Source organism: Sarcophilus harrisii, chromosome 3 (assembly GCF_902635505.1).
Source record: "Sarcophilus harrisii chromosome 3, mSarHar1.11, whole genome shotgun sequence".
In the NCBI taxonomy this organism is placed as follows: Eukaryota; Metazoa; Chordata; class Mammalia; order Dasyuromorphia; family Dasyuridae; genus Sarcophilus; species Sarcophilus harrisii.
The window spans coordinates 588879982-588906677 of record NC_045428.1 but is presented as its reverse complement, the minus strand read 5'-3'; the positions used below and the strand labels follow the sequence as shown (position 1 = coordinate 588906677).

Genomic DNA, 26696 nt, shown 5'->3' with positions numbered 1-26696 from the left:
AATGTTTCTATCTGCTAGGAGGCTGATCATCAGATATGTCAGAACAGCAAGCAGTTAGCAGGACTGCTCATTAGGTGTTTTATGTGCCACTTACTTACCATGTGCACTCTCAGTACTTGATTGCTGCTAAATGGCCAGGCTGAAGCCAATTCTCTTCCTGTTCCCTCCCATGCAGATGCATCCCCTGCCACGAGTGACTGCTGCCACTCTGGAGAATGCCATCGCCATCTGCCACTCTGGGGCTGTCCGCCACTGCCACTGCAGACCTCTGGATCTCTCAGATTCAAATGGTTACCTCCAAGCCCAGCCAAGTTCGTGTCTACTCGAGTCAACAATAATCCTTTATTTAAGCACCTACTATGTGCCAGCACTTTGCTGGAGGTACCAAAAAACAGGTAAACGGCAACTACAATAACTGCCAGAAACCCTGAGAGTTTTCCCCTTCTAGATTAATCACTGACTGGGTGTTGCTTCACTCAAACTGAGACCCCGTTAAAGACTTTGGCTTTAAAAGGTCAAGGTCTCTCACTGTATCTGGGTTCAGCTCCGGTCGTGCTGATCTATATCTGGTCACTGGACCCAGATGGATTGGGAGGGGAAAGTGAGGCTGGTGACCTTACACAGCCCTCCCTCACTTCAATCCAATTCACTTGCATGTCATGACATCACCTCCCTAATGTCCTCTGAGAAAGAAGGACAAATAACAACTATGTATCAGCTCTTTGCCATGGATGTCAAAACAGATAAACAACACCCAAAGTATCTGCTCTCAAGAAACTCCCATTCTAACGGAGAACATGCAAACAACCATGTCCAAACAAAAAAATATACAGAATAAATTAGGGATTATCAACAGACACTATTATTGAAAGGGATCAGAAAAGGCTTCTTGCAGAAAGTGGGAAGGATCCAGGGAGACCGGGACACAGAGATGAGAAAGAGAGAAAATTCCAAGCAATGAAAATTCCCAGAGTCACAAGAGGGGAGCATCTTGGGAGGAACAACTAGGGGGGCCAGTACCACTGAATCACACAGCATTTGGTGAGCAATAAGGTGTACGAAGACCAGAAAGGGGGGTGATCATGAAGCACTTGGAATATCAAACAGAGGATTTCACATTTGATCTTGGTGGTGACAGGAGTTACAGGGATTTATTTAAAGGAAAAAAAAAAAAAAAGAAAAAAAAACAGCCAAGATCCCATAAACAAAACTCTCAGAGGGGAACAAACCCAGAACTCGGTGCCTTTGTGGGCAGGGTCACATGATACCAAGGTGAAGAAAAGCCAAAGCTTTCTTGTCTTTATGGATAGTCCCAAATTTATCTGATGCCACCAAAAAAGCTAAAGGCAATTTTTAAAAAGATTATATGTAAATAACAATGCAATTAAGTAACATTTTATTCATTTATATTGTATGGAATGAAGTGCACAAAGAACTGGTTCCAAAAACACTTCACTGGAAATAAAATTTGTGGATGTGGCCGAAAGCTAGTTGAGTTGTGACTATAACAGAACAAACCAAATCTCTTGTGTACCCAGGTGCCAAAAGTCACAGGGTTAGTTCTCCTCAGTGTTTCATAAATTAGATTCCATGGTTAAGAGCTAAATTATGTCAGATTGAAACCATCATTGAGACCATTAAGTTAGTTTTATAATTTGAACTACTCTTGAAAAAGTGAAAATGTTCAGTATTTGTAAGGCAGTCAAGCATTATTTTGATACTCTCAGCTATTTCTAGAGCAAAAAAAAAAAAAAAAAAAAAATCTAACTAATGAAAAGATACTTCGTATCTTAGTTTTCCTTAGCAAGACCATTGGGGATAGATTGTTTCTCAGTAGCTGTATTTGGAAATGCGGGACCTTCAGCAAGGGTATAACTTCCCATTTCCCATCAGTAATGCAATGGAAACTTTCTCTTCTTTTAACTGATATGGTACCATAACATTGTATCTTAGTTTTCCTTAGCAAGAATCATAGGTGATAGATTGTTTCTTAGTAGCTGTGTTTGGAAATGCTGAGCCTTCAGAAAGAGTATAACTTCCCATTTCCCATTGTAATGCAATGGGAAGCGCTCTCTCTCTCTCTCTCTCTCTCTCTCTCTCTCTCTCTCTCTCTCTCTGTCTCTCTCTCTTTACCTAATACAGTACCATAATACTGTATCTTACTTTCCCCTAGCAAGACCATTGGTGATAGATTGTTTGTTAGTAGCTGTATTGGGAAATGCTGACCCTTCAGCAAGAGTATAACTTCCCATTTCCTATCATAATACAATGGAAACTTTCTCTTCTTTTAACTGATATGGTACCTGTTCCCCAGTAAGACCATTGGGGATAGATTGTGTCTCAGTAGCTGTATTGGGTATAACTTCCCACTTCCCACTGCATTGCAATGGGAATCTTTCTCTTCTTTTAACTGATATGGTACCATAACATTGTATCTTAGTTTTCCTTAGCAAGACCATTGGTGATAGATTGTTTCTTAGTAGCTATATTTGGAAATGCTGACCCTTTAGAAAGAGTATAACTTCCCATTTCCCATTGTAGTGCAATGGAAAACTTTCTCTTTTTTTAAAAACTAATACAGTACCATAATATTGTATCTTACTTTCCCCTAGCAAGACCACTGGTGATAGATTGTTTGTTAGTAGCTGTATTGGGAAATGCTGACCCTTCAGCAAGAGTATAACTTCCCACTTCTCATTGTAACACAATGGGAAACTTTCTCTTCTTTTAACTGATAGAGTAACCTAAATCCCTTGCTATGATAGGTACTAGGGAGCAAGGGATTGGAGGACCAAGGCTTTCAGGGCTTGCTATTTCTTACTAATAGGCCAAGCCCACCCAACGTTGGGCCAATAATAAAGTTCTTACGTGTTCAAACCAAAGCCAGGAAAGTAAATTCTAATAAGTCCCTGTTACATCATAGAAATAAGTAAAATAAAATCAAACGCAGGGGGCAAGCATATTATTTTCTTGATTTCATAAAGGAGGAAACTGAGATCCAGAGATTTGCATAACATCACAGTGTTAGGAGCAGGATTTCATATGTCCAAGCCCATCACGAAATGCAAGGGAGAGAGTGAAAGGTGTCACGGAAAGGTCTCTGCAAAGGAAAAATGCTAGAGCCATTCAGGGGGGAGAGCAGAAGCGGCTTTTCTGGGCGAACTAGAATTTCAGTTGAGCTCTGAAGGAGGGCCAGAGCTGGAGGATGGAAGAAGGGATTCCTCGTATGGGGAACAGCTCGAACAAAAGTGAGAGGATCACAGGCGTTTAGAAGGGCCCTTAGGGATCCTTTAGTCCAATCCTTTTAATTTACAGATAAGGAAACTAAGGCGGGGAGGGAAGTGGCCAAGCCCCACCCCCGAGGGCACGGGGACCTCGGGATGAGCGTCCAGTTTGGCTGGAGGGGAAAGTCTTGGGACGTCGGGATGGGAAGAAGTCCGTGCTAGATGGGAGAGGGTCCCCCTGGACTTTTTTAAGCTCCAGCTCTGGGGACCGGGCACCCAGCGCCTCCCCAACTTTGTCGTGTTCTTCTTTGCCACATCCACCAGGTGGCGGGGAGAGACCAGTGTCCCCTTGGGGCAGGTGAAGTCAGGAAATCTAGAAGAAAGGGATTCATTCCGGACTTGGCTTCTGATTCTTTCGTACCAAAGCTGCCCCTTTAAGAAGCTCAGGTTCCCAGGCCAGGGGCGGAGGGGGAGGGGTGCTGACCTCAGGGAGGGACTCTTGGGAGCTGTACCATGAAACTAGGAATGGAGGGAGAGGACACAGGAGGATAGTGGCCCACTTACCCTCAGTCACCCCCGAGGGACACGTCCAGAGTTTTACTTTGATGAAAATCAGTTAATCCGTTCAACTAATTTAATTAGGCGGAGACTCGAGAGGGAGAAGCTTCTAAGAAAAGTTGTGCGGAGAAAGTTGAGGGCGTTGGATTAGTCAAAGGTTTATCCAATCACCGTTTACCCCCATGGGATTCCCATTTGGAATCTCCCGCCCGAGCCCTTTCCTAGTAAGTACCTGGGTTGGTCCATTGTCATTGCGGGGGAGGAAGGACAGGTGCGCTTCCAGGTCCCGCCCACTCTCAACAGGTGGTTCGTTCCTTATTGTTCCTTTCCTCAGAGCTTGGGGTCTGTTGTTTCTGACTGAAGGGTAGTGGAAATAGTAGGGGAGCATCCTCTCACTTCCTTTCACCCATCAGCTATTTGGGGTCGCCCTCCCTGGACTCGCACCTGGACCGGTCCATTTCCGGGGCTCCAGAGAGGATGGGAGGGGTCAGCTCCTTAGACCCCACCCCTCTCGTCCTGGGTGTACCTGGGCCATTCCATTTTCCAAATGGGACAAAAAAGATTTGGGGAGGGTGGATGGGAAATTAAGGACCGTCCTGGTCATATCAGAGGCCAAAGATCGCCCAAACAGGGACGATCTGGCTTCATTTTCTCTTCTTGTGCATTCTCGCAAAGGGCCGTCAAGGGGGAACATGGGCAGGTGAGTGCGCGCGTGTGCCTTCCCCTCCCGTCTAGAGCGATGGTACGGGCCGTCCCCCTGCCCCCGCAGCCCCCTCCCCTGGCGGCGTCCAGTCCCCTCCCATCCCTTCCGATCCCTTCCAGTCCCCTCCCATCCCCTCCCATCTCCCGCTGTACCTGGGAGCGGACGGCGCCGCAGGCGCACGCACCTCCCATGGCTCCGGTGGCCCACGGGGGGACGAGTGCGCCCCCAACGTCCCCGGGACGAAATCCACGATGGCAGAGTGTGCTGCCCCTGCCCTTGCTGCTGCTCCTGCTGACCCCGTGGTGCTCAGGTATCTGGGCATGGGGCTGGGGGCGTTGGGGCGGGCTGCCCGGGCCAAGACCCCCTCCCCCAACGGTATCCCAGACATCCTCTCCTCCCCTCCCCCCTCCCCCCGCCCCACTGCCTAAAACTCGCTGTCCTCGAGGGACTTTCCGGGGCGGGCGGGGCGGCTGGAGCAGGGAGCGGCCCGCCCCCACCGGGCGGCAGGAAGCGAAACTTCCCGCAGCTCCGGCCTTTCTGGGACAATGGGCAGGGGAGGGGGGATGGGAGCGGTGCCCGCCGAGCTGCGGGGTCCGGAGGTGGGGGAGGGGGAGGCTAGGCCGGCCCAGCTAGCGAGCTGGCCATCGATCTGCCGTGCGATCCCTTCTCGGGGAGCTGCTGGATCAAGTGGGATCGAGGGCTACTGCAGCAACAGGTGTTTGCAGACTCTGGGGGGAAGTGCGGGCACTTGGCAGAGCCCGGCTGGGTGCGGTTCGTCGAGGAAATGCCAGCCCGGAGCCCCCGGGGTGGTGGGAACTGCTCCCACCACTTCAGCTCCAGTGCTTCCGATGTTTTGCAAACTCTAAGGAAAGGCTTCCCTCCCGACAGCGCTGGGAGGAGGAATCGGGTTGCAAGTGTTTGGGATCCTAGGCTTGGGGCTGGCAGTTATTTGAAAGGCCAGTCTTCTCTGGAAATGAGGGCCTTGCCGGAGAGCTAGGGTTCGAGAACCAGATCCACTCCAATTCTTCCCCACCGAGTCCTAGTTTTGCAAGTACTGTAATCTCTGTCTCTGACAAATGAGGAAACAGGCTGGCACTCACAAGCTTTGAGAGATAGGAAGGACCTTAGACGTCCTAAGGATAACCTGAGTTAGGTTGGCACTTAAGAAGTGCTTGTTGATTTGAGAGCACTGAAAACCAGAGGTCAGTCAGTGACCTTTCCAAGGATACAGAAATGTTCAGTTGCTTCCAAATTAAATCCAGTGTGTATTACTTTAGTAAGTGGCTTTGTGCTCAAATATTCTCCTCCCCAACAACCTATCACTTGCTTCTCTAGGAGTTTAAAGTGACTCGCTCTGTGTCACTCAAATACATATGGGATCAGTCTCATCCGCAGAGCCATTCTCTCCAACTGTTGTCCCTATGTTGGAATTGCAGAATTTTAGTGCTTGGCAGAACCTCTGTCTGGGGCTATCCTTGTTCTGAAGACCCAGCCTCTGTCTGAAGGCTCCAGTGAGAAGGAAGCGCCCACCCCCTGGCAGTCAGTGCCACCTGGAAGATGTCTCTGTCAACAGCCCAACTCTCAGTGCTCCACAGTCTAGGTCTTCCTGTGACACAGCCCTTCACCTTTAGAAGGCAGCTCTTCATCTGTCCTCTGGTGCTTTCTACTGCCTTTCCTAGTATCTGCTTTCAAGGTCCTTCTCCATCTTGATCCCCCTCTCCCTCCGAGGCCTGTTCTAGTTTTCCAAAGTCCTTAAACCTGTTGGGCACAAAATTGAATAATAGCAACCATAATCATAGCACAAATACAGTGTTTAAAGGTTTGCAGAGAGCTTTTCATCCATCAGTTTGTACTGTTAACTGAAGCCCGTTTCCAACCCGCCTGGGCATCCTGTGAAATGCTTGTCCAGGTCTCTTCTGAAGCTTTCCACAGGGCAGCCATCAGACCTTTGAGGCTTCTAGGTTCTAGTCATACTCCATGTTGTGTGACTTCATGCCTTGGTGCCTCAGTTTCCTTATCCGTAAAAAGGAGCTAATAATCCCTTGCCTTGCATGTCTTATTAGGGCGATTTTAAGGATCAAACAAGATAATGAGTATGAAAGCGTGCCGAGCAGACGTGAAGGACAATGATTAGGGTGGTTAAGGTAGCGTCCTCTATCTCTCACTGACCCCTGACTTCTCATCTTGACCTCCCAGCTCCTGTTGGCTGCATCCAGGTCACGGTGTCCAAACCCTTCCAAGTGGTGATCCTGTTCCAGCCCGTGACCCTTCCCTGCTCCTACCAGCTGTCAGGGGTGCCCACCACCCCCATCGTCATCTGGAAGTATAAGTCCTTCTGCCGAGATCGCGTTGCCGATGCTTTCTCCTCAGCCAGTGCTGACACCCAGCTCAACAACCAGCTCGCTGCTGGCAACCCAGGCTACAACCCTTATGTGGAGTGCCAGGACAGCGCCCGAACAGTGAGGGTGGTGGCCACCAAGCAAGGGAATGCCGTGACTCTGGGGGACTTCTATCAAGGGCGACGGATCACCATCACTGGGAGTGCGTAAGATGGAGCAGGGGGTGTGCAAATGCTTAACAGGCCTGACCTTACAGGGGTAGAGAGACAAGAGGGCAAAGGTGGGCCAGGCACCTTTTACATGCTAAAAAGGAAGAGTCTTTAGTGTAACCCTCCCAACCCCCACTTTTGTTATCGAGGAGGAAACCTTCCAGGCACAGTCTGGGACTTCTCCGGACTTCGGAGTAGCTCAGTGATAGAGATCCCTGGACTAGAGGGCCACTCTCCCCTGAGTTCGCCTCTAGGGTTCAGCCCTCCCAGATTCTCTGAGCTCAGCATTCCCTCATACAAAGCTGCTCAGTAACGTTTGTTGAATGAATTAATGAATGAAAGCTTGTCTGTTGGCTCTGCCTCCAACTGCTGGGTGACCTTACTTGACCTTATTAGGACTGTACATCCAGTTGCACAAGTCTTTGAGTTCCTGGTGGTCACCTACCCCGCCCTGACCCCAATCCCTCTTGTGTACATGTATACACACACACACACACACACACACACACACAGACATACACACATGGCTTCTTGGAGAAAGTAAGACAGGGAGCTTGGAAGTGACAGGACTGACCTCCCTGGAGGGGGTGCAATATGACTATAGCAGCATGAATGCTATAGATCAGGCTGTACAGGTGCAGTGGGGGGTGGGGAGGGATGATTCTTGTCCTCCATTGTGTAATGGACCCTCGGGGAGTCTGGGAAGCCTGTGGTCCCCTTTTCAGAATTACATACTGAGGATAGAGGAGGGAACCAATTACACTGAAATATATTTATTCAGGTATTTGAAAAAACAAGTGGGTAGACATCAGTGAGGAGCTCCTGGCTTGGGGGCTGGCCCCCAAACCTTTACCTGACCTTCCAGCCTCAGGGGATCTGGCCTTGCAATCTCTGGTTGGTGGCTAAGTGGATGCAAGTAATTAGTGCCTATGCAGTAAGGAGGAAACAGGAAATGCTGAGAGACAGGCACGGTCCCATTCCAGGGACCATGGAAATTAAGGCTTCCCCCAGCCAGGGAAGGAGTGGCAGGATGCTCCAGATTGTTGTGGGGCCCAAGTAGATAGTGGCTCCGGACAGGGGTACAGAGTGGGCTGATGCCTTGGGAGCAGCTTCTGGGGAAGCGCCCGAGGGCTCGGGCCATGTCTGCCCCATCTGGGAAGGTACTGCCCCCTTCCAGCATCCCCTCAAATATCTGTCTTCCTGCCCAGATGCTGACCTGACTTTTGACCAGACCGCGTGGGGAGACAGTGGCGTCTACTATTGCTCTGTGGTCTCTGCCCAGGACCTCCAAGGCAACAATGAGGCTTACGCCGAGCTCATTGTCCTTGGTAAGGGGGCAAGGCTGGAGGTATTGGGGTGGGGCATGGGGCCTGCGGCCTGGAGGGGGCTTTGGGGTCCCTTCCCTCATCTCCTGTCTGTCTGCTTCCTGGGTCTGATTCATGCTTTAGCTTCTCCTTCCCTGGCCAGCCCAGTCACCCTTAGATTTATATCCAGCACCCTCCAGGAAGAGAGAATGGCTTCACCCCCCCCCCCCCCCCCCACTGAATGAGGAAGGGGCCAGGGCCTCCTCATACAGCCCAGAGGACTGGGTTTTGTGCAGCAGCAGCACTCATTCCATAGTCAGACAGGCGCGATTCTCTGGTGTTTATGGATTACTTCCCTACCTTCTGTCAGTGTGGATGAACAGGGAGAGCTGGCTGGGTCCCCCTTCCCCTGCTTTGGGCTGCTTTCCTTCCTTCCTGCCTAGTTCTGCCTTTGGCCATCCATACCCATGCCACAAAACTCCGTGACCCGACCCAGCACCAACCAGCCATTGGCCCTCCCGGGGCCGACTCGGTGTCCGTGCCTCAGCTTGCCCCTCTGCAGCAATGGGAACAGGCCTTGTGCCCTCTGGGAGGTGGGGAAAGCCACCCGGAAAGCCTGGGCTCTCTGCTCTTGAAGCCTGCAGTGATACTTCCTCCAAAGCAGAGGCAGGGTCAGGCAGGGACAGCTGGCGGCCTCCCCCGGGGACACGTGGTATGGTACTGTTACTGCATGTTACCCAGCTCCACCGGCTGCACTGCAGTGATGACAAATATATATATATATATTGATGAGCCGGTCCATATATATTGATGGCCTGAAGCCCATCGTCCACGGTGGGTGTGATGGAGCACATCGCGAGCTGCCCTTGTAGCATAGAAGCAATGAGTGCTGGCAGCGCTTGGAGGGCTGGGGGCCTCGGGCCCTCATGGGCGGCAGCCTTGTGGCTCAGCGCGTGGCAGAGAGCTGGCGTGCTTAGGCCCTGGTGGGCTGGGGCGGGTAGAAGGGCCTCCTCTCCTCTCCTGCCCAGTCTGGCCAGCTTCCTGCTGGAATAATCATGTTTCTCTTTTGTCCCTCCAGGCAAGACCTCGGGGGTGGCGGAACTCTTACCAGACTTTCAGATAGGGTCCATGGAAGGTACGGGGTGGAGGCTAGAGTGTCCTTGTTCCCCTCCCCATTGCCTGTCATCTTTCACCTTCTGAACACTCTTACTGTTCTGCCTCCTCCCCTCCCCCCTCCAGAGTCCCCTCTCCTGGGCTCCAGGTAGCGTAGCACCTGGTGAAGACTATTGGGGGGTGTGGGTCTCCCTCCCCTCGGCCAGCGGGGCTCTCCTCTCCATGTGGGTTGTGTAGCGCTACGGACAGGGGGTCATGCAGCACCTGGAAGAGTGGGGTCAGCTCCAGCTAGCTCTCCTCAGGGCGATCCCCTCACAGCGGCTACAGTGACTTGGAGAATGGGAAACCCCAGTTCAAATGTTGCCTCAGAGACTCACCAGCCATAAGTCACTTAATCTCCCTGCTCCACTTACCTTAACTGTAAAATGGGAATAATAATAGCCCCCACCTCACAGGATTGTTTTGAGGACCAAATGAGGTCATATTTGTCAAAGCACCTCAAAAATATTAACGTGGTTTTTTTGTGTGCTAGCTAACTATTAGCATTATCTGGAAAATAGGGTTTACAGCCTCTACCTGCTGATCTCAGAGGACAGTTTTAAGGTTTAAGTTCAATTGAATTCAGCGATCATTGAGTATCTGTTATGGGACAAAGACAAAAAAAAAAAAGTACCAGTCTTCATAATTTCTAGGCGACCAGCTGTCTTCAAATGAATTGCTTTAAAATGTTTTACCAATGTTCTTTAAAATATAGTTCTTTTCTTAGTGACTCCCTGCGCCCACCCCTCATCTTATAATAAAGAAAAATACACTTAGGCAAAACAAACTGACACAGTGACTGGGTCCAACAAAAGCGTGCGCTACTCGGCACCTGTGGTCCACCACCTTTCTTTGGGAGGCTTGTTGGTTACAGCATTATTGTTGTGATTATTGTCTAATTATCCTTGAAGATTTGATTCTGTGAGTTGTAAAAATAAGTTCTTGATTGTTCTTTGGTTTTTCATATTACTAGACTTCCCCATAGTATCCCTTCCTCTCCCCAGGACCCCAAAGTCCCCCAAACAACCAGCTTAGCTACTCAGTGCTTTGGAGATGGCGGGATTCAGAGAATGGCTTCCAAAGGCGCTGAGGAAGCTTGTCAGGAAGCCCGTAAGGGGGGTTTGTGGGGAGGGACATGGCTGTCAGTCTGGCCCGTCTGCCTGCCGCTCCTGTGGCTGCACCATCTTTAAGACCCTTCTTTGAGGTCCCCTGCCCTGAGCACAGAGCTGGGAGCCATCCGGGGCACCTCCGGCCCTCGTGTTCCCTGCCCCTCTCCCTGCCTGAGCCGAGACTTCGGTTCCGCGCCCCAACCGGCTTTTCTTACAGATTGGCTCTTTGTGGTGGTGGTGGTCCTGGCCGCCTTCCTGGTCTTCCTCCTCCTGGGCATCTGCTGGTGCCAGTGCTGTCCCCACACGTGCTGCTGCTATGTGCGCTGCCCCTGCTGCCCGGACAAGTGCTGCTGCCCCGAGGCCCGTAAGTACTGCTCTGGCCTTCGCTGCCCCAACCCAGGAACAGGGGTGTGGGTCTTGTGAGGGAGGAGGTGCGGGTTGGCTGGATTGAGGTCAGTTTCTGGGTTTTGGGGGTTTTGGGTTTTTTTTGGGGGGGGAAGGTGGGCTGTTAGATTGTAAAGTGGTTAGGGCTGGGGGCTCATTTCAATCATAGATTCCCAAACCATCTTGTTCAGTTTTTGGAGGCTTTCTCGGAGTGGTTTGTGGCTTGCTTTTCCAACTCACTTAACAAATGAGGAAACTGAGGCAGACGGAGTGAAGGGGCTTGTCCAGGGTCACTGGACTGGTAGATTTCTGAGGCTGTATTGAACTCCACAGCCTCCCTGACTCCAGCACTCTGTGCACTGTGGTGCCCCCTAGTGGCCATCGGGAGGGGTCCCAAAGAGGAATGGGCTTTCCATGGGTAGGGAGGGCTTTTCCATGGGGTGGTGGTCTCAGGGATGTTGCAAGAACTGGATTCTGTGATTTGGGTTTTATTTGCTTTTAAACTTCAATGGCTGAGATCACAGATGTCAAACCAACTGGGTCCAGCCTCAGACACTTCCTATCTGTGTGACTCTGGGCAATCCACTTCACCCTGTCTGCCTCATTCTCCATATTTGTAAACTGAGCTGGAGAAGGGAATGGCAGACCACTCCAGTATCTGCCAAGGAAACTCCAAAAGGGATCATGAAGAACCAGTCACAACTGAAAGAACTCAATAACAGACCAGATTAAAACATAATTGGGAAACGTTGTACAAAATAGGTAAAAGTCTAATAGAAAAGAAATGAGGTTACATTTTAAAATAAAAGTCAAAATCGGCCTTTGGCCTTCGGGGATTCTGAAGTATGGGGTAGTGGTTCCAGGGATCTAGGGGAATGTTATCCATTTCTTATTATTACCACTCCATCAGTAAACATTTAGTAAGTGCCTACTGTCTGTTGGGTGCTGGGTATTCACTGACCTAAAAACCCCAAGCTGGAAAATTCCCATCCTCAAGAAGCTCTCTTTCTAGCCATGAAAACGACATGTGCATAATATACATAAAGCACATGAGGTCACACATTGTACGAGCGTTCCCGTTTCACCCACCACTGGGTCCTGCCGCCTGCTTCCTGGCTCTGTTCAGGAGCCTCTTCTCCCCAGGGCCAGTGCTACCCCCACCTGCCTCAGTCACCGTATGTCTGCTTTGTTTGTTTGTGATCACACGTGCATCTGTCATCTCCAGCTCCCAGAGTGAGGGCGCCGCATCGTTTGTCGCGCCGTCTCCAGCACCTGGCCCATAGGTGTTGCTTTAATTGGAGGGGAGGGAATTGGCAAAACCTCAGAGGAGGTGGTGTGTGAGTGGAGCTTTGAGGGCAGCCATGTTCTTCCTAACATGAGTGGTGGGAAGGGTCTCAGATTTTTTTTAATCCAGCCGCCTTTTCTACAGAAAAGGGAAGTTGTTTGTCCAGGACTGCTCATGATGGCCCACTACTGCTGCCATGAGGAACTGGGCGGGTGTTTATCAAGCTCATTTCACAGATGGGGAAAACTAAGGCAAGGACCCCTGTCGGTCACTGGGACACTCGGAATCAGGCTGACTCTCAGCCCCAGCCAAACTCACTGAGTCAGCAAGAAGCAGCTGTTCCCACTGCTAATTAGTAAACTGCTAATTGTAGCCTTCTCCCAACCCCTTGTTAGCAACTTCCTTCCTCCTCACAGATAACTCCCAGACTAAGCTTTCTATTTCCAGGGAACACTCTGGATCAGAGAGGATGGATGCATGGAAATTGATGGGCTATTATGCATAATTTAGAACTAGATTAAATATGGGCCTGTCCCCTTGGCCATTTTGGCTTGGAAGTTCTTGGCTTCCTTCCCACCTAAAGCAGGCCAGTACAGGGACTCTGATGTTTAATTATTTCATCGCATGGGCTGGGCCAGTCTGGTCGCCCCCTCCCCAACCATAAAATGCTTCTCTCTTCAAAAGTCCGTTGTACAGTTAGGAGAGGGAGTCTCTCCAAGACTGTTAGGGAATATAGGGCTGCAGGTGAAACTCCAACCATCTGGGAGGAGTGAATAGGGTGAAACTCCCCATCTGATGGGGATTAGGGGGGGGTGTCTCTAGCCCTTATGATTGTGAAACGTCGTCTGTGTTGCTTCTTTACCTCCTCAGCAGCCAGTGAGGGGTCTGGACTGGCAGGGGACCATCATCCCTTAATTCCATCACTGAGTCCTGCCTTCAGTGCCTCTGCTTTCCCTCTCCCTCTCTCTTTATGGTACCTGCCCTTGATGATAGTGATAAAGCACTGGGGGCCAGTGAGGAACCGGAGGGGACTGATGTGTTGAGGGTATTGCTGTGTCCTTCCCTTGTTGATTCAGTTCATTTAATAAGCACTTGCTATATGCTAGGCCCTATGTTGTAATAAAGAACTGCTCCCCTGCTCTCAAGAAGCTTATGTTCTGTTGTCTATGACTTTTCTCCCAGTGTATGCTGCTGGTAAAGCTGCCACCTCGGGAGTCCCGAGCATTTATGCACCCAGTGTCTACGCAGCCAGCACCTATGGTCACCTCTCTCCAGCCAAGGCTCCTTCCCCTGCACCAATGATCCCACTAGGTCCCATCCACAATGGCTATGCAGGGGATTTTGACCGACAGAGCTCAGGTGAAGACTGAGGAAAGCGGATGCTTGTTGGGGGGAGGATGGGAGGCATGGCTTGGGTCCTTGGGGATGGGACATTGCTGAGGAAGGAAGGGTTGGAGAGGACCATGGGGACAGGATAAGCTGAAGCTCTAGGCCTCCAGGAAGGCCGTGTGGACAAGATGCCTGGTCCCAGGGTGAGGGGCTGGAAGGGTGGCTGGATCCTGATCATCTCTCTCCTTCAGTCGGTGGCCACAGCTCCCAGGTGCCCCTTCTTCGAGACACAGACAGTTCCAGAAACTCTGGTGAGTCAGATATTCAGGTCTGGGTCTTGATGAGGGAGCAGGGATGACCCTGGGACTTGGGATCCGAGCGAAAGAGCCTTGTCCATCAGATCTCCCTGCTGATGGCCGCGTGTTCTCCTCTTGTCCTTTAGAAGTACGCAGTGGTTATCGAATTCAGGCCAACCAGCAGGACGACTCCATGAAGGTGCTGTACTACATGGAGAAGGAGCTTGCCAACTTTGACCCTTCCCGGCCCGGCCTGCCCAATGGCCGTGTGGAGAGGGGTGAGTCGGTTGAGGGTGGCAGATCCTGGAGTCTTAGACAGGGAGGGCGGGCATGGGCCACTTCTACCCCTTGCTCACTGGCACCTACCCTTGATGCAATCTTCCCCTCTCCCTCTAAACTCCCGAGCAACCATCCTTTTCTTGCTCTCCCAGCCATGAGTGAAGTGACTTCCCTTCATGAGGACGACTGGCACTCCCGGCCCCACCGAGGCCCTGCCCTCACCCCCATCCAGGATGAAGATCTGGACTATCGCAGCGCAAGAAGCCCCCGGGGATGGGCACCAGAGTATCCCCGAGAGCGGCACGGAGGCTGGGCAGCCGGGCGGCCCCGTGCCCACTCAATGGATGCTCTGGATGACCTGGCCAGGCCCAGCTCTGTGGAATCGGGAAGGACATCCCCTTCAGAGAGGGGCCGGAGCCGGGCTTATGCGCCTCCAAGAAGTCGCAGCAGAGACGACCTCTACTCCCGATCTGGAGACCCCTATGTCGGAGACTTCAGGTCCCGGGGCCGAACCCCAGATCCCTCCCGCAGGGACCGAACCCCAGATACCTCCCGCAGGGACCCACAGGAGAGCCACAGGCGGGCCAGGGACCCCGACTATGATGGCCGCTTCTTAGAAGAGGTGCTGAGAAAAAAGGGGGAGAGGAGGAGACCCCACAGGGAGGAGGAGGAGGAAGAACCCTATTACCCCCCAGCTCCACCTCCCTATACTGAAACGGAATCACAGTCCTCCCGGGAAAGGAGGCTTAGAAAGGTAGGTGGAGGCTTGGCAGGGGTTCCCCGCCAGGGAGGGGCACGGGGGGAGGGGGACGGGGGCGGCCGGGGGGAGGGACTTGGGGGCGGCCGTGGGGAGGGACTTGGGGCAGTTGTGGGGGAGGGGACTTGGGGGTAGCGCGCCCTCAGGGGCTCTCCTTGTTCTCCACAGGACCTAGGCCTGAGCCGGGAGAGTCTGGTGGTCTGAGCCGTCGCGGTTCCCTGGATTTTTGTAGTTTTGTATGTGTGTGTCGGGGGAGGGGGTTGGGCGGGGAGTCTCTGTTCTTGTGCTCAATAAAGTTTTTAATTACTTGGCTCGGGTCTCATTGTATTCTTTTGGGGGCCGAGGAGAAGAGGGCAGTGAAGGACACAAGGGGACGGACCAGCTGCCCGGGGTGCCAACTCCCGGTCCTGGCAACCATCCCGGCCCGCCCGGGCCTCTGGGAACAGCCCGTTCCGGCTTCGCCCCGGCCCCGCCCGCTGCGTGCGCGCCGCGGCCCCGCCCGCTGCGTGCGCATGCGCCTCGAGTCTTTCCCTTGACAACACTGCCCCCTCCACAACCCGCGGGGCCCCACCCCACCTCCCCACACCGCCCCTTTCGCCCCTGCATCCCCGTCCCCGAGTCCCTCGGCCCCCCCCCGCCGACGGAGTGGGTTCTTCGGCCCTGGGCCTCCGCTCCGTTCCATCGCGGACCCTCCGCAACGTTCCATCTGGGCCCGTGTTCTATCTGTGGAACGTAGAATATCTTCTGCCCAACCCCCCCGGGCGAGGCGGAGGCGGCGGCCGCGGGGGCCCGCTCCGAGGGCCGGCGCGCCCGGGCCGGGGGGGACAGGCGCGCGCGCCCCCAGGGCGGCCTGCCCCCCAGCCCCCGCCCGCCGGTCCCCCGCCGCCGCCGCCGCCGCCGCTGCGCGCGCGCAGCTCTTGCAAAGAAGGGGAAAAAGGGGGAAAAATAGAAAGCAGCGGTAGCAGCGAGCGATCGGCGGCCGTGCCGGGCCGGGGCCGCGGAGCAGCCGGGCGGGAGGGGAGGGCTGGGCGGCGGGCGGGCGGCGGGCGGGAGGGAGGGGCCCGCCGCGCTTCCCGGCCCGGCCGGGGCCGGGCCCGAGCAGCCGCGCCCAGGCCGGGCCGAGGCCGGGCGGGGAGCGGGGAGCGGGGAGCCGAGCAGCCGCCGCGGCCGCGCCCCAGCAGCAGCAGCCCCAGCAGCGCCTCGGCGGCGGCGGCGGCGGCATCTCCTCCTCACATGACCCCACTGTTTGTCCCCTATCAGCGGAGGGTCCCGTTCTCCCTCCCCCCCGCGCGGAGCTGGGCTCCGCCCCCCGGCCCCGCCCTCCCCCTCCCTCCCCTCCCTGGGCCCTTTCCCCCCCCCCCCCCCATGGAATTGGACCCGGGTCTGGGACCCCCTTGTCGGCCCCGCCGCCGCCGCCGCCGCCGCCAGGTAAGGCCCCCGGGGCGGCCCGTGGGCCGGCCATGCTCCCCAGCGGGCGCACACCGGCCCTGCCGGACAGTGCACAAGATGGAGGCCGCTGGCGGGCGGGCGGGGGGTGCAGGGGAGACCCTCCAGGGGCCGGCGGGCCCGCCCCTCGGGCCGGGTCTGGGGGATCCAGGGGGGTCCCCCGGGCCGCCCCGGCCCCCCCGCTGATCGCTGCCTCCGCGTCCCCGCAGCCACGACAAGGGACCCGAAGCGGAGGAGGGCGTTGAGCTCCAGGACAGTGAGTGGGGACCCCCGGGGGGGCGCCGGGGGGCGCTGGGCGCAGGGAGGGGGGCGCCCAGGGCGCTGAGCCGGCCTCCCTTTGCCCCCAGCCGGGGAAGGGCCCGGGGCCGAGGAGCAGACCGCGGTGGCCATCGCCAGCGTCCAGCAGGCGGCGTTCGGGGAGCACAACATCCAGTACCAGTTCCGCACAGAGAATAATGGAGGACAGGTAAGGGAGGGGGTCCCCGGGGGGGGGCTGGGGGAGGGGAGAGAGCCCCCTTGCTGCTCGACCTCCCCGGCTGAGGCCGACTGGGGCCCTCTGCCGCCCCCTGCAGGTAACATACAGAGTGGTCCAGGTGACGGATGGCCAGCTGGACGGCCAGGGAGATGCGACGGGTGCTGTGAGCGTGGTGTCCACTGCCGCCTTCACCGGGGGCCAGCAGGCCGTGGCTCAGGTCAGCGAGTGCGGCCCCGCCCCCCATGCGGGTCCCACTGGGGGGGGGGGGGCAGGGCGGCCATGGGGCTCCTGGTGGGGAAATGCAGCCGAAGGTTGAGGGAGCAGCCTGGGGCCAGCCCAGGGTGGGTCCCCTTCAGTGCCCCTCCCTCCACAGGCCGTGATCCAGAATCCTTTCAGCAATGGGGGCAGCCCGGCAGCGGAGGCAGTCAGTGGGGAGGCCCGCTTTGCCTACTTTCCCGCCTCCAGCGTGGGGGACGCCACGGCAGTGTCTGTGCAGACCACAGACCAGAGCCTTCAGGCAGGAGGTATGGGGGCAGGGGTCACCCCTGGAAAGGGACAAGGGATGCTGGGGACAGTGGGGGGAGAGGCTGGAGGGGGTCCCAGGGAGTACAGCTTTCTGCAAGAACATTTAATGAAGCCCCAAGAATTGGGGGGTACCTGGGAGAGAGCAAGGGAGGAAACTGGGGGGTAAGGCTGACCTTGGGCCTTACAGTGGGGGAAACTGAGGCAGGGGGTGGTGAAGGGCCCCCCTCCCAAGATCTGCAGCCAGGGAGTGTTTGGGGCTGCTGCCCTCCACTGCTTAGCTTGCCTCCTTGGGCTCCAGAGGAGGAAACAGGGCCGGACAGGGGTCAACACAACTGCTGTCTCCGGAGGGCCTCTGATCGACCCTGACCCCCTCTCCCAGGCCAGTTCTACGTGATGATGACGCCACAGGACGTGCTGCAGACCGGAACGCAGAGGACGATCGCCCCTCGGACCCACCCGTACTCCCCGTAGGTGCAGGCCGCTGGGGACCCTCGAGTCCCTGCTGGGTATGAGGGCTCGTGCCCGTGTGCAAAGAGACAGCGCTGTGTCTCCTCTCTCCTCCAGGAAAATGGACGGGACGAGGACGCCCCGAGACGAGAGGAGGAGAGCGCAGCACAATGAAGGTGAGGGCGAAGGGGCCCTCTGTCCAGCGCAGGTCTCCCCTCCTCGCCTCCCCCCCCCCCCCCAGCAGAGCTTAGCCGGGGCCCCTTGGTGGGTGGGCGGCTGAGCAGAAAGGGGGATAAAAACAGGTCTAGCATGGCCAGGCCTTCCTCTGGTCATTCTCTGTGTCCTGGCCCAACAAACTGCTGAGGTGCCACACTGATGTCCAGGCCTCCCGCCCCATGTGGTCACCCTGGGTTCTCCCCCAGAAGCTCCCAGAGGAGCCACGGGCTTTTGTATTGGCTGGAGGAGAACTTGGAAGTCTTTAGTCCAACCAGTGAGGACCCCAGTACTGACCTTTGACTCCGAGTCTTTGGTCTCTCTATCCTTCAAGGCCGAGCTGAAGTCCCCCCCACCTGATCCCTCCCTTTATGCTGGAAGTTCCTTGTGTGATTCTTAGCCCTCAGCTTCCTTAGGGGTTCCTTGAGACCCAGTGGAGGCCATTGCCACCCAGGTTAGGGAGTGCCTTTGGACCCCATCCCCACCATCCACTTACTCATGGAACCTTTCCCTGTGGGAATTGCCTCCTCCCTGCAGTGGAGCGGAGAAGGAGGGACAAGATTAACAACTGGATTGTTCAGCTCTCCAAAATCATTCCAGACTGTAACACAGACAACAGCAAGACCGGGGCGGTGAGAGTTCCCCTCTTTGTCCCCATCCCTGTCCCGGCCTGGCTCTGTCCCCGTCCCGGCCTAGCCATGTCTCCATCCCGGCCTTTCCCCCTTCCAGCCTGGCCCTGTCCCGGCCCTGTCCCCATCCTGGCCTGGCCATGTCCCTGTCCCGTCCTGGCCATGTCCCCATCCCGGCCCTATCCTCATCCTGGCCTGGCCATGTCTCCATCCTGTCCTGTCCCCATCCCGGCCTGGCCATGTCTCCATCCTGGCCTGTCCCCATCCCAGCCTGGCCATGTCTCCATCCCGCCTGTCCCCATCCCGGCCTGGCCCTGTCACTGTCCCGGCCTGGCCCTGTCCCCATCCCGGCCTGGCCCTGTCTCCATCCGCCTGTCCCCCTCCCAGCCTGGCCCTGTCCCTGTCCTGTCCCCATCCCGCCTGGCTATGTCTCCATCCTGCCTGTCCCATCCGCCTGGCTATGTCTCCATCCTGGCCTGTCCCCATCCCGGCCTGTCCCCCTCCCAGCCTGGCCCTGTCCCTGTCCTGTCCCCGTCCTGGCCTGGCCATGCTCCATCCTGGGCTGTCCCGTCCCAGCCTGGCATTCTCCATCTCGGCCTTCCATCCATCCAGTCCTGGCCTGTCCCTGTCCGCCCTTTCCTCGTCCTGGCCTGGCCATGTCCTATCCGGCCTGTCCTTCCTCCGCCTGGCCCTGTCCCTGTCCTGTCCCATCCCGCTAGCCATGTCCCCGTCCTGGCCTGTCCCGTCCCAGCCTGGCCATGTCTCCATCCTGGCCTGTCCCCTTCCCGGCCTGGCCCTGTCCCTGTCCCGGCCCTGTCCCCCTCCCAGCCTGGCCCTGTCCCGGCCCTGTCCCCATCCCAGCCTGGCCATGTCTCCATCCCGGGCTGTCCCCGTCCTGGCCTGGCCTGTCCCTGTCCCAGTCTGGCCATGTCTCCATCCCAGCCTGTTCCCCTCCTGGCCTGGCCCTGTCCCGGCCCTGTCCCCATCCTGGCCTGGCCATGTCTCCATCCCCGCCTGTCCTCCTCCCGGCCTGGCCCTGTCCCTGTCCCGGCCCTGTCCCTGTCCCGTTCTAGCCCTGTCCCCGTCCCGGCCTGTCCCTGTCCCATTCTAGCCCTGTCCCCGTCCTGTCCTGGCCTGGTCCTGTCCTGGCCTTGTTCCATCCTGGCCATGTCTCCATCCTGGCCTGTCTGTGGCCCATCCTGGCCATGTCTCATCCCGTCCTGGCCCTGTCCTGCCCCATCCTCACTCTCCCTCAGCTCATCCCGAGCCAGCAGCATCCCCCGCCTGAGCATGGGGTCTGCATTCCCATAGGCCTAGGCGGTCCGTTTCAGCGGGCTGGGTGAAGCTTAGCAGTGAGGCGCTGCCGGGCTTGGGCTTCGGGGGCTTCCCGGCCTCTGCTTCTGGCCCCATTGCGGTGTTTTTGCCTTCCGGCCCTTCAGAGTAAGGGAGGGATCCTGTCCAAGGCCTGCGACTACATCCGAGAGCTGCGCCAGACCAACCAGCGGATGCAGGAGACTTTCAAGGAGGCCGAGCGGCTGCAGATGGACAACGAGCTCCTGAGGCAGCAGGTGATCCGGGTGGACTGGTAGAGACCCCGAGGCCCCCACCCTGTGGGGTTTTGGGGATTGCCTCAGTCTCTGCTGTCTGTTCCCCCCCCCCAGATCGAGGAGCTCAAGAACGAGAACGCCTTGCTCCGTGCCCAGCTGCAGCAGCACGGCCTGGACATCGTCGGGGAGGCGTCCCGGCAGTGATGCTCCCGCCCCTCCCCTGGGGTCCCCGGGGGAGGATTCTGGCCCCCCACCCTTAGCACAGAGAGGGAGAGAGTCTGCCCCTCCCCCAGCTGCATTTTTTATAGTAGATTTTTAACAAAAACGGGGAGAAAAAAGCATTTCCATGAATACAGAAACACCCCCCAACAAAACAACCCCAACACGTCCACCTTGTCCCATCTGTCTGTTTTCTCCGACTCTCTCCCTTTTCCTCCTTTCTTCCCCAATTCCTCCACTTTGATTCAGTTATGACATCTGGCTCCCTGCGGGGCTTTCCTTTCCGGCCTGGCCCTCTGTGGAAAGGACAGGACCCAAGGACAGGACCCCTCCTTCGTTCCCTGGACCCCGGTCTGCCAGTCCCCACCTCCCCTCTCTCTCTCTCCCTGGAGGTACAGAGACAGAGCTGCTAGGAAGGGGGGAGCCTTTGGGGGGCCGCCCCACGTCGAGGGGCTCTTTGGACTCGTGGCTCCAGCCTTCCCACCTCCCAGCTCACTTCCTGACACCCTTACCCCTTCTTTGGGTGTGTGTGTGTGTTTTAATTTCTTTATGAAAAAAAAAAAAAGACCAAAAAAAAAAAAAAGAAGAGAAAGGTATTTAAACTGCAATAAACTGGCCTGTGCGGCCCCCGCCTCAACTGTTGGTCTCCCTCCCTCCCTTCTTCCCTCCTTCCCTCCCTCCATCCTAGGGAGGGAGGGGGTTCCTTCCTATTTATGGGACAGAGCTTGGTGTGAGTGAGAGGGTCGGTGGTTCGGTCCCCACCCTCCCCCAGTGGCGGGAACTCTGGCCTTGAGCCCCCTCCTTACGGAAAGGGGAGGGAAGGGGTGATTCCCAGCTTGGCCCGTCTTTCTGTCGCCTAGGGCCCCAGCTCTGGCGCCTCTACGGTGACCCCTGCCCTCAGCCCAGCCGATGATGAAATCTGCCCTGAGGTAGGGGGACAGGTCAGGCGGGGAGGAGAAGGGGTGGTCCCTGGTAGCACCCGTTGTTTGTGAACCTGCCCCCCATCCTTGTGCCCCCAAACCCATTCCATTTCTTGGCTGCCCTGGAGTGTCCCCTGACCCCTGGGCCGAGCCGCCTCCCCACCCGGCGTCCCAGGGGTCATTGCCCTCGTCCTGGATGGGTGGGAATGAGTCTGGCGCCTTCAAGTCTACCTGGGTTGGGGCCGACATGAGCAAACAGGCCGGGGGGAGAGGGGTGGGCTGGCACCGAGCAGGGCGACCCGCGTCTTCTCTGTGCTCCGGGCAGAGCCCTGGCTCTCCTCCCGGGTTCCTGAGGGGACCCAAGATTGGGGTTTGGAAGAGACTGGAGGAAAGCAGCCCAGAAGCAAATTGACTGAGCTGCTGTGGGGGGAGAGTTGAGACCGGGACGTGAAGAGGGCACCCAAAGTTACCAGCACCGTTCCCTATGACCCCTCACATGCATCCACTGCTTTAAGGGCCCCAAAAGCCTTTCCAGGAGCCCCCGGGAAGTCGCCGACGCTGATCCCCATTTACAGAAGACGCCGAGCGCCAGAGAGCTTTAGCATGTCCTATGAAGCTGGGCCGAGAAGCGTTTAGTAGGCACCAGTTGTGTCCTGGCACGTCAAGTCCGGCCATACATTCTTTGTTGATCCCCCATTTGTGAGACTCGAATCCAGCACCCAACAGAAACATTGCCCTCCAGAACAGACCCTCCCTGTTCCCTATTGACATTGCAAACATCCAGTCACTCAAATGAAGATCCTCAGCTCTCCTCTGAGCCTTGTGTCCAGTAGTTGCCAGAAGTCCGTTAGATTGGGGCAGGAACCGGCTTTTTCCTCTTTTTGTATCCTCAGCACTTAACATGGTGCCTGGTACACAGTAGGAGTTTAATAAATGTTTCTTGACTGACTGTGCTGTTGGGTTTGTAATGAGTCCCGGCTTTGCCTCTGACCCTTCCTTGTCCGTAAGATAAGTCTCCATCTCCGTCCTCAGGGTTCCCAGAGCTTGGGGACCTCCTGCTGGGGCCGGTGCATTCCCTTCCTAATTACCGCCCCTGCCTCCAGCCCCTTCTCACCAAACCATCCTCCACAGCCATTCTCCTACAGACACTCAATGCCCTTCCCCCACCGGCCCTCTCAAGAGAGTCTCCCACCTCCCTGCCTTTGCCCACATCATCCCGTTGCCTAAGTGGCCTTTTTTTCACATCGACTTTTGGGACCCCCTGGTTCTCCTCTACGTTGAACCCCAGCCTCCTACAGGAGCCCTTTCCTGATCTCCCTCTCCCTGAAACCCGTCGCTGAGGTTCTGTTTTGTTTTTGGGTTTTATGTGTGTGTTTATCTGTAGAATGGGTTTCCCCGGGCAGAAGAAAAGCTCTCTGAGGGCAGCCCTTGCTTGAAGTTCTGTCCTGGGGTTTGGGGTTTTGCTTTGACTTTTTTAGAACCTGAGGTAATGGATGACATTCAGTAAATGCTTAATGGACGTTGGTTGAACTAAGTCATTCGCCACCCCCCTCCCAGCTAGTCGAAGTTAGGGCCCCCAGGATTGGGGAATTCAGGGCCACCAGCCCTTCTGTTTGCACAAAGCTTCCTCTTGTGGGCTGCCCGGGACCCCAGAGGGAGGGTTCGGGGGGAGGAGGAAGGATGGGAAGCCCCTTCTCGGGAGGTGGGAGGGCCGAACAAGGCCTCGGTGCTTGGGAAGCGCTCCCGGAGGGGAGGAAAGGGGGCTTTGGGGGAGCAGGCTAGCCAAGGGTTGTCTCTGGCTCAGGTTTCCTAAGAATTGAGCCTTAAGCTCAGTTAAGGACCCTTAAAGGGAGGATCTTGGTCCAGCCCTGAGCCTTCTTACAGAAAGAACGTTGGACCAGGTGGCTTGGGGGGTGGGGGGGGCCGCCCAGTGTCAGAGGCAGGCTTTGGACTGGGCTTCTTGGGCACCGGCCCACATGTCTGTGTCTCTCCGGTTCCCGGTCATGTGTGTGACCCCGGCTGCCCCACCCCCTATACACACCTCCTCTGGGCTGCCGTGACACAGTGTTCCCGATCGTCCCTCCCCCATCCTTTGACGACACCACCTTCTTGGAAAGAAAGTTGGGCCAAAGGGGAGGGGGCTCGGGCCCATAAAAGTTCCGGGCTCAGGGACGCTGGGCAGAACCCCGGAGAAACAGACCCACGGACAGAAATGGCATCCACCACTCAGACCCAGGCTGTCTGCCTCTTCCTCCTCCTCCTCTCTAACATGGTGTGTTCTTCTGTTCTCCCACGGGAGGTAAGTGTCCGGGAGGGGAGTGGGACCTGGGGGCCTCCCGAAGCCAGATGTCTGGGTGTTTGGAGATAAATGGGATAGACTGTAGGAAAGGGGGGAAAGACACAGACAGACAGAAAGATAGAGACAGAGAGAGAGAGAAAGAGACAGAGAGAGAGATAGGCAGAGACAGAGACAGAAAGAGCTAGAAACACAGAAACAGAGACAGACAGACAGACAGACAGAAGCAGAGAGACATACAGAGACAGAGACAGAGAATCAGAGAGAGACAGAAAGAAACAGAAAGACAGAGAAGGAAGGAAGAGAGACAGAGACACACACAGAGAGAGAGAAAGACAGAAACAGAGGCAGCCAAGCAGACACAGAGAGAAACAGAGGAAGAGAGGGAGAGAGAGAGAGAGAGAGAGAGAGAGAGCAGAGAGAGTGAAGGAGGGAGGGAGGGAGAGAAGAAAAGAAAGTCTCTAGGAGAGAGTACTTTGATGGGGGCTCTGGGTTGGGATCTCCTTCCTCAAGACATGGGGTCTCTTTACAGACACAGGACCTCGTGCAGATGCCCCTCCAGGAGGCAGCTCCAGCTCACAAAGACTTGACGGTGAGAAATATCCCCCAAAATGGCAGCCTGTCCCCCTAGCAGCCCACTGTTCTGCCCCTCAGCTCCATCAATCCACTGATCTCCTCTTTTTTCCCCAGCAGCCCCTGCTTCAGAGGACAAAGAGATTCAACAGCCACTTTCCCATCTGCTCCTTCTGCTGTAATTGCTGTCACAACGCGAAATGTGGCTTTTGCTGCCGGGCGTAACCAGAGCCCATCACCTCCTCTGGTCTCATCTCCCTCTTCCCAAGTTCCCTTTCCCCCTTCAGTTCTTAATTTATTCCCTCCCCCCCTGCCCCTTCCTGTTGTGACTGTCTCAAAATAAAGTGGTGTGCTTCCCCCCAACAAAGCTTCCAGGATTTTTTTTCTTTCTTGAAAGTATCACCCCTCACTCCCCAACCCCCACCAGAAGCTTGGCGCTTCCTTCCATGGCCACCGGTCATCTCTGTGGCTCTGGAGGGAGCGCTCCATCTCAGCTCCTCACTCTAACCCAAATGTAAAATTTCAATTCTAGCAGCAGGGCTGGGAATTGGGGGGATCTTCCCTGTCATTCTTGGCCATGAGGTCTTCCTCAAGTCTTGGGAAATGGGTCGTCTTTAAAGGAAATAGTGAGATGAAACAGAGAAAAAACTATTCCAATAGGAGAGTTCTGTCTCTGGGCCTTGGGTCACCCAGGACACTTCCCCGTCCTCGTCTGGACTCTGCTTTTACCTCTTCTTACTCTCTCAGCTTTCTGGGCCACTGATCAGGCCTCCTGGTCCCTAAGCTTACTTGGCATTCTGAATACAGTAAATGTAAGACGATTACCCATCTCCCCCTCAATTCCCACCTGCTCCCAAACAAAACATTGCAGCCACTATTTCTGGGTGACCTGGACTTCCATTTTTTCTTTTTCACCTTCTGTCTCCACAACTCCAGATTACAAAGATCTGCTGTTTTCTATGGGTCGGTCATTCATGGTGGACAAGAGGGGGATGTATAAAAGAGGTCTTTTCTGTGCCCACCTTCTTGAGTTAGTGCTCCTTCCCTGGCTCAAGAAAGGTAATGGACACACAGCTCTCTGTAGTCACCAGCTCTGGACCTGATGGATTCAGCTCATTGGCTCATTCTTCCCATCCTGGGCTCAGTCAGCCAATCAGGAAGCATCCGGCACTCTCCCGATGGAGTGGATGTGGGAGTGGATGTGACTGGCTCCCCATCCTTGGGCATGCGGGTTCTGGACGATAGTTTGTCCTCTGGAGCTGGAACAGGATTTAGATAATTGGCCTGGGGCCTGAGGGTATTGCAATCATACAAGTTCACTTGGGTGCTCCAACAGAAGGTGAGGAAACTTTCTTGGCTTCAGAGACCCAGAAAATACATGGTGCACCCCAATTTTCTACAATTTTTCTCTACTTCCAGAACAGAGACAAGAAACATGGCAGATTTTGCTTATAAACATGCAGTTGAAGGCCATTTACTCAGAAGAGTGAGGAATAGTGAAAAGAATTGGGGTACCTGGAGTCAGAAGAATTGAATTCAAATCCTGACTCTTTAATTTCCTTCCTGTGAATCATTTCTCTGGATCTCAGAACCCTAATGCTGGTCTGGACCAACTGATTCCCAAGCTCCTTTTCAACTCTTAATTGTTGACTCCTCAGTCTCGCTGTCCTGAATCTCAATCTGACCTCAGAGACTTCCTATCTGTGTGACCCTGAGCAAATCACTTCCTTCTGTTTGCCTCAGTTTCCTCATCTGTAAAATGAGAATGCAACGGCCAACCACTCCAATATCTTTGCCAAGAAAACCCCCAAAGGGTCACAAAGAGTCAGACACAATTGAAATGACTGAAAAGCAAAAATAAGTTCTGAGGGCCTTTTGTGCTCTAGACCCATCATTATAATTATATTGATCCAGCCAGGTGTGGTGTAACCCCTCTTAGACTGTGAACTCCTTGAGACCCATTATTTTTACATTTTATCTCAATCTGATACAGTGTATTGACCGTTCTAGGTCTAACTGGAATCAAACTTCCCTTGTTGGCGGAGTCAGCCAGAGAAGCCTGTCCCCGGGAAGTTGGGCAATCTCTATTGTCCATGAAATACAGGGTGCCTTGCTCTCTTTTCCAGTTTGTGCAAATAGTTGCCACCTTAGGACGTGTCCTGGAGGGAAGTGGCAGCGAAAGCTGTTCCCTAGGCCCAGGGCTGAGCTGTTAAGCCTGGCAGGGATGGACCAGCCTCTCCTTCCTCCGCTCTGACTCCCTTAGGGAATCTTCCTGCAAGGTCGGCCAACCTTTAGTCCTGGCAGAGACCTCGAGGATTTCTCTAGCACAGTTTATAGGAATAGAGAGTTTTTTGGATGAGGAAACTGGAGCTGAGGGAGGACAAGCTCCTTATCAAGATCACACAGGTTGTTCATGGCAGATCCAGAACTCAAACCTTGCTCCCCTGACCCCAAATCCAGCAACCTTCCCACCTTAAC

The 26696-nt window shown here is 55.3% G+C and overlaps 3 protein-coding genes and 1 long non-coding RNA gene across 7 annotated transcripts; 3 read left to right on the top strand and 1 right to left on the bottom strand.

The window, feature by feature from the left end:
* The first annotated feature begins 168 nt into the window (after window positions 1–168).
* Window positions 169–15239, top strand: LSR (lipolysis stimulated lipoprotein receptor). Of its 3 annotated transcripts, none has more exons than XM_031963773.1 (10): window positions 169–395; window positions 6682–7026; window positions 8242–8361; window positions 9416–9472; window positions 10816–10962; window positions 13450–13626; window positions 13848–13907; window positions 14039–14170; window positions 14324–14925; window positions 15097–15239. In XM_031963773.1, the coding sequence occupies exons 1-10, from the start codon at window positions 170–172 to the stop codon at window positions 15130–15132; spliced, it is 1902 nt and encodes a 633-aa protein (XP_031819633.1). In that variant the 5' UTR covers window position 169; the 3' UTR covers window positions 15133–15239. The 3 variants fall into 3 exon arrangements, with proteins under 3 accessions (XP_031819633.1, XP_031819632.1, XP_031819634.1); XM_031963772.1 differs by lacking the exon at window positions 169–395 and adding an exon at window positions 4503–4795; XM_031963774.1 differs by lacking the exons at window positions 169–395; window positions 9416–9472 and adding an exon at window positions 4503–4795.
* On the bottom strand, window positions 395–4716 carry LOC116423027. The gene is made up of 4 exons (XR_004233515.1): window positions 4638–4716; window positions 4015–4139; window positions 3789–3891; window positions 395–3597 (listed from the first exon to the last, which is right to left on the bottom strand). It is a non-coding gene; the product is annotated as an uncharacterized LOC116423027 (long non-coding RNA).
* Window positions 15240–16300: 1061 nt separating the features above from the next.
* USF2 (upstream transcription factor 2, c-fos interacting) lies at window positions 16301–20573 on the top strand (the record flags this gene model as incomplete). Its single annotated transcript, XM_031961595.1, has 10 exons — window positions 16301–16356; window positions 16584–16630; window positions 16722–16840; window positions 16947–17066; window positions 17223–17373; window positions 17754–17841; window positions 17939–17997; window positions 18572–18666; window positions 20103–20231; window positions 20325–20573. Coding segments are annotated over 10 exons (954 nt in total), but the record flags the coding sequence as incomplete, so codon positions are not given.
* Window positions 20574–23511: 2938 nt separating this feature from the next.
* Window positions 23512–24581, top strand: HAMP (hepcidin antimicrobial peptide). 2 transcript variants are annotated; one of them, XM_023499999.2, is made up of 3 exons: window positions 23512–23648; window positions 24178–24237; window positions 24336–24581. In XM_023499999.2, exons 1-3 carry the CDS (start codon window positions 23562–23564, stop codon window positions 24441–24443), a joined length of 255 nt encoding a protein of 84 aa, XP_023355767.1. In that variant the 5' UTR covers window positions 23512–23561; the 3' UTR covers window positions 24444–24581. The 2 variants fall into 2 exon arrangements, with proteins under 2 accessions (XP_023355767.1, XP_012401129.1); XM_012545675.3 differs by having other exon boundaries at window positions 23516–23648; window positions 24339–24581.
* The last annotated feature ends 2115 nt before the right edge of the window (window positions 24582–26696 follow it).

What these genes read in the sequence shown, in the direction of transcription:
- HAMP (XM_023499999.2), top strand. Translation starts at nt 23,562, where the DNA reads ATGGCATCCACCACTCAGACCCAGGCTGTCTGCCTCTTCCTCCTCCTC. An exon ending in CTTCTGTTCTCCCACGGGAG is followed by an intron (nt 23,649 to 24,177) that starts GTAAGTGTCCGG and finishes GTCTCTTTACAG; the next exon opens with ACACAGGACCTCGTGCAGAT. An exon ending in CAGCTCACAAAGACTTGACG is followed by an intron (nt 24,238 to 24,335) that starts GTGAGAAATATC and finishes TTTTTTCCCCAG; the next exon opens with CAGCCCCTGCTTCAGAGGAC.
- LSR (XM_031963772.1), top strand. Translation starts at nt 4,522, where the DNA reads ATGGTACGGGCCGTCCCCCTGCCCCCGCAGCCCCCTCCCCTGGCGGCG. An exon ending in GTGCTGCTGCCCCGAGGCCC is followed by an intron (nt 10,963 to 13,449) that starts GTAAGTACTGCT and finishes CTTTTCTCCCAG; the next exon opens with TGTATGCTGCTGGTAAAGCT. An exon ending in GGGAAAGGAGGCTTAGAAAG is followed by an intron (nt 14,926 to 15,096) that starts GTAGGTGGAGGC and finishes TGTTCTCCACAG; the next exon opens with GACCTAGGCCTGAGCCGGGA.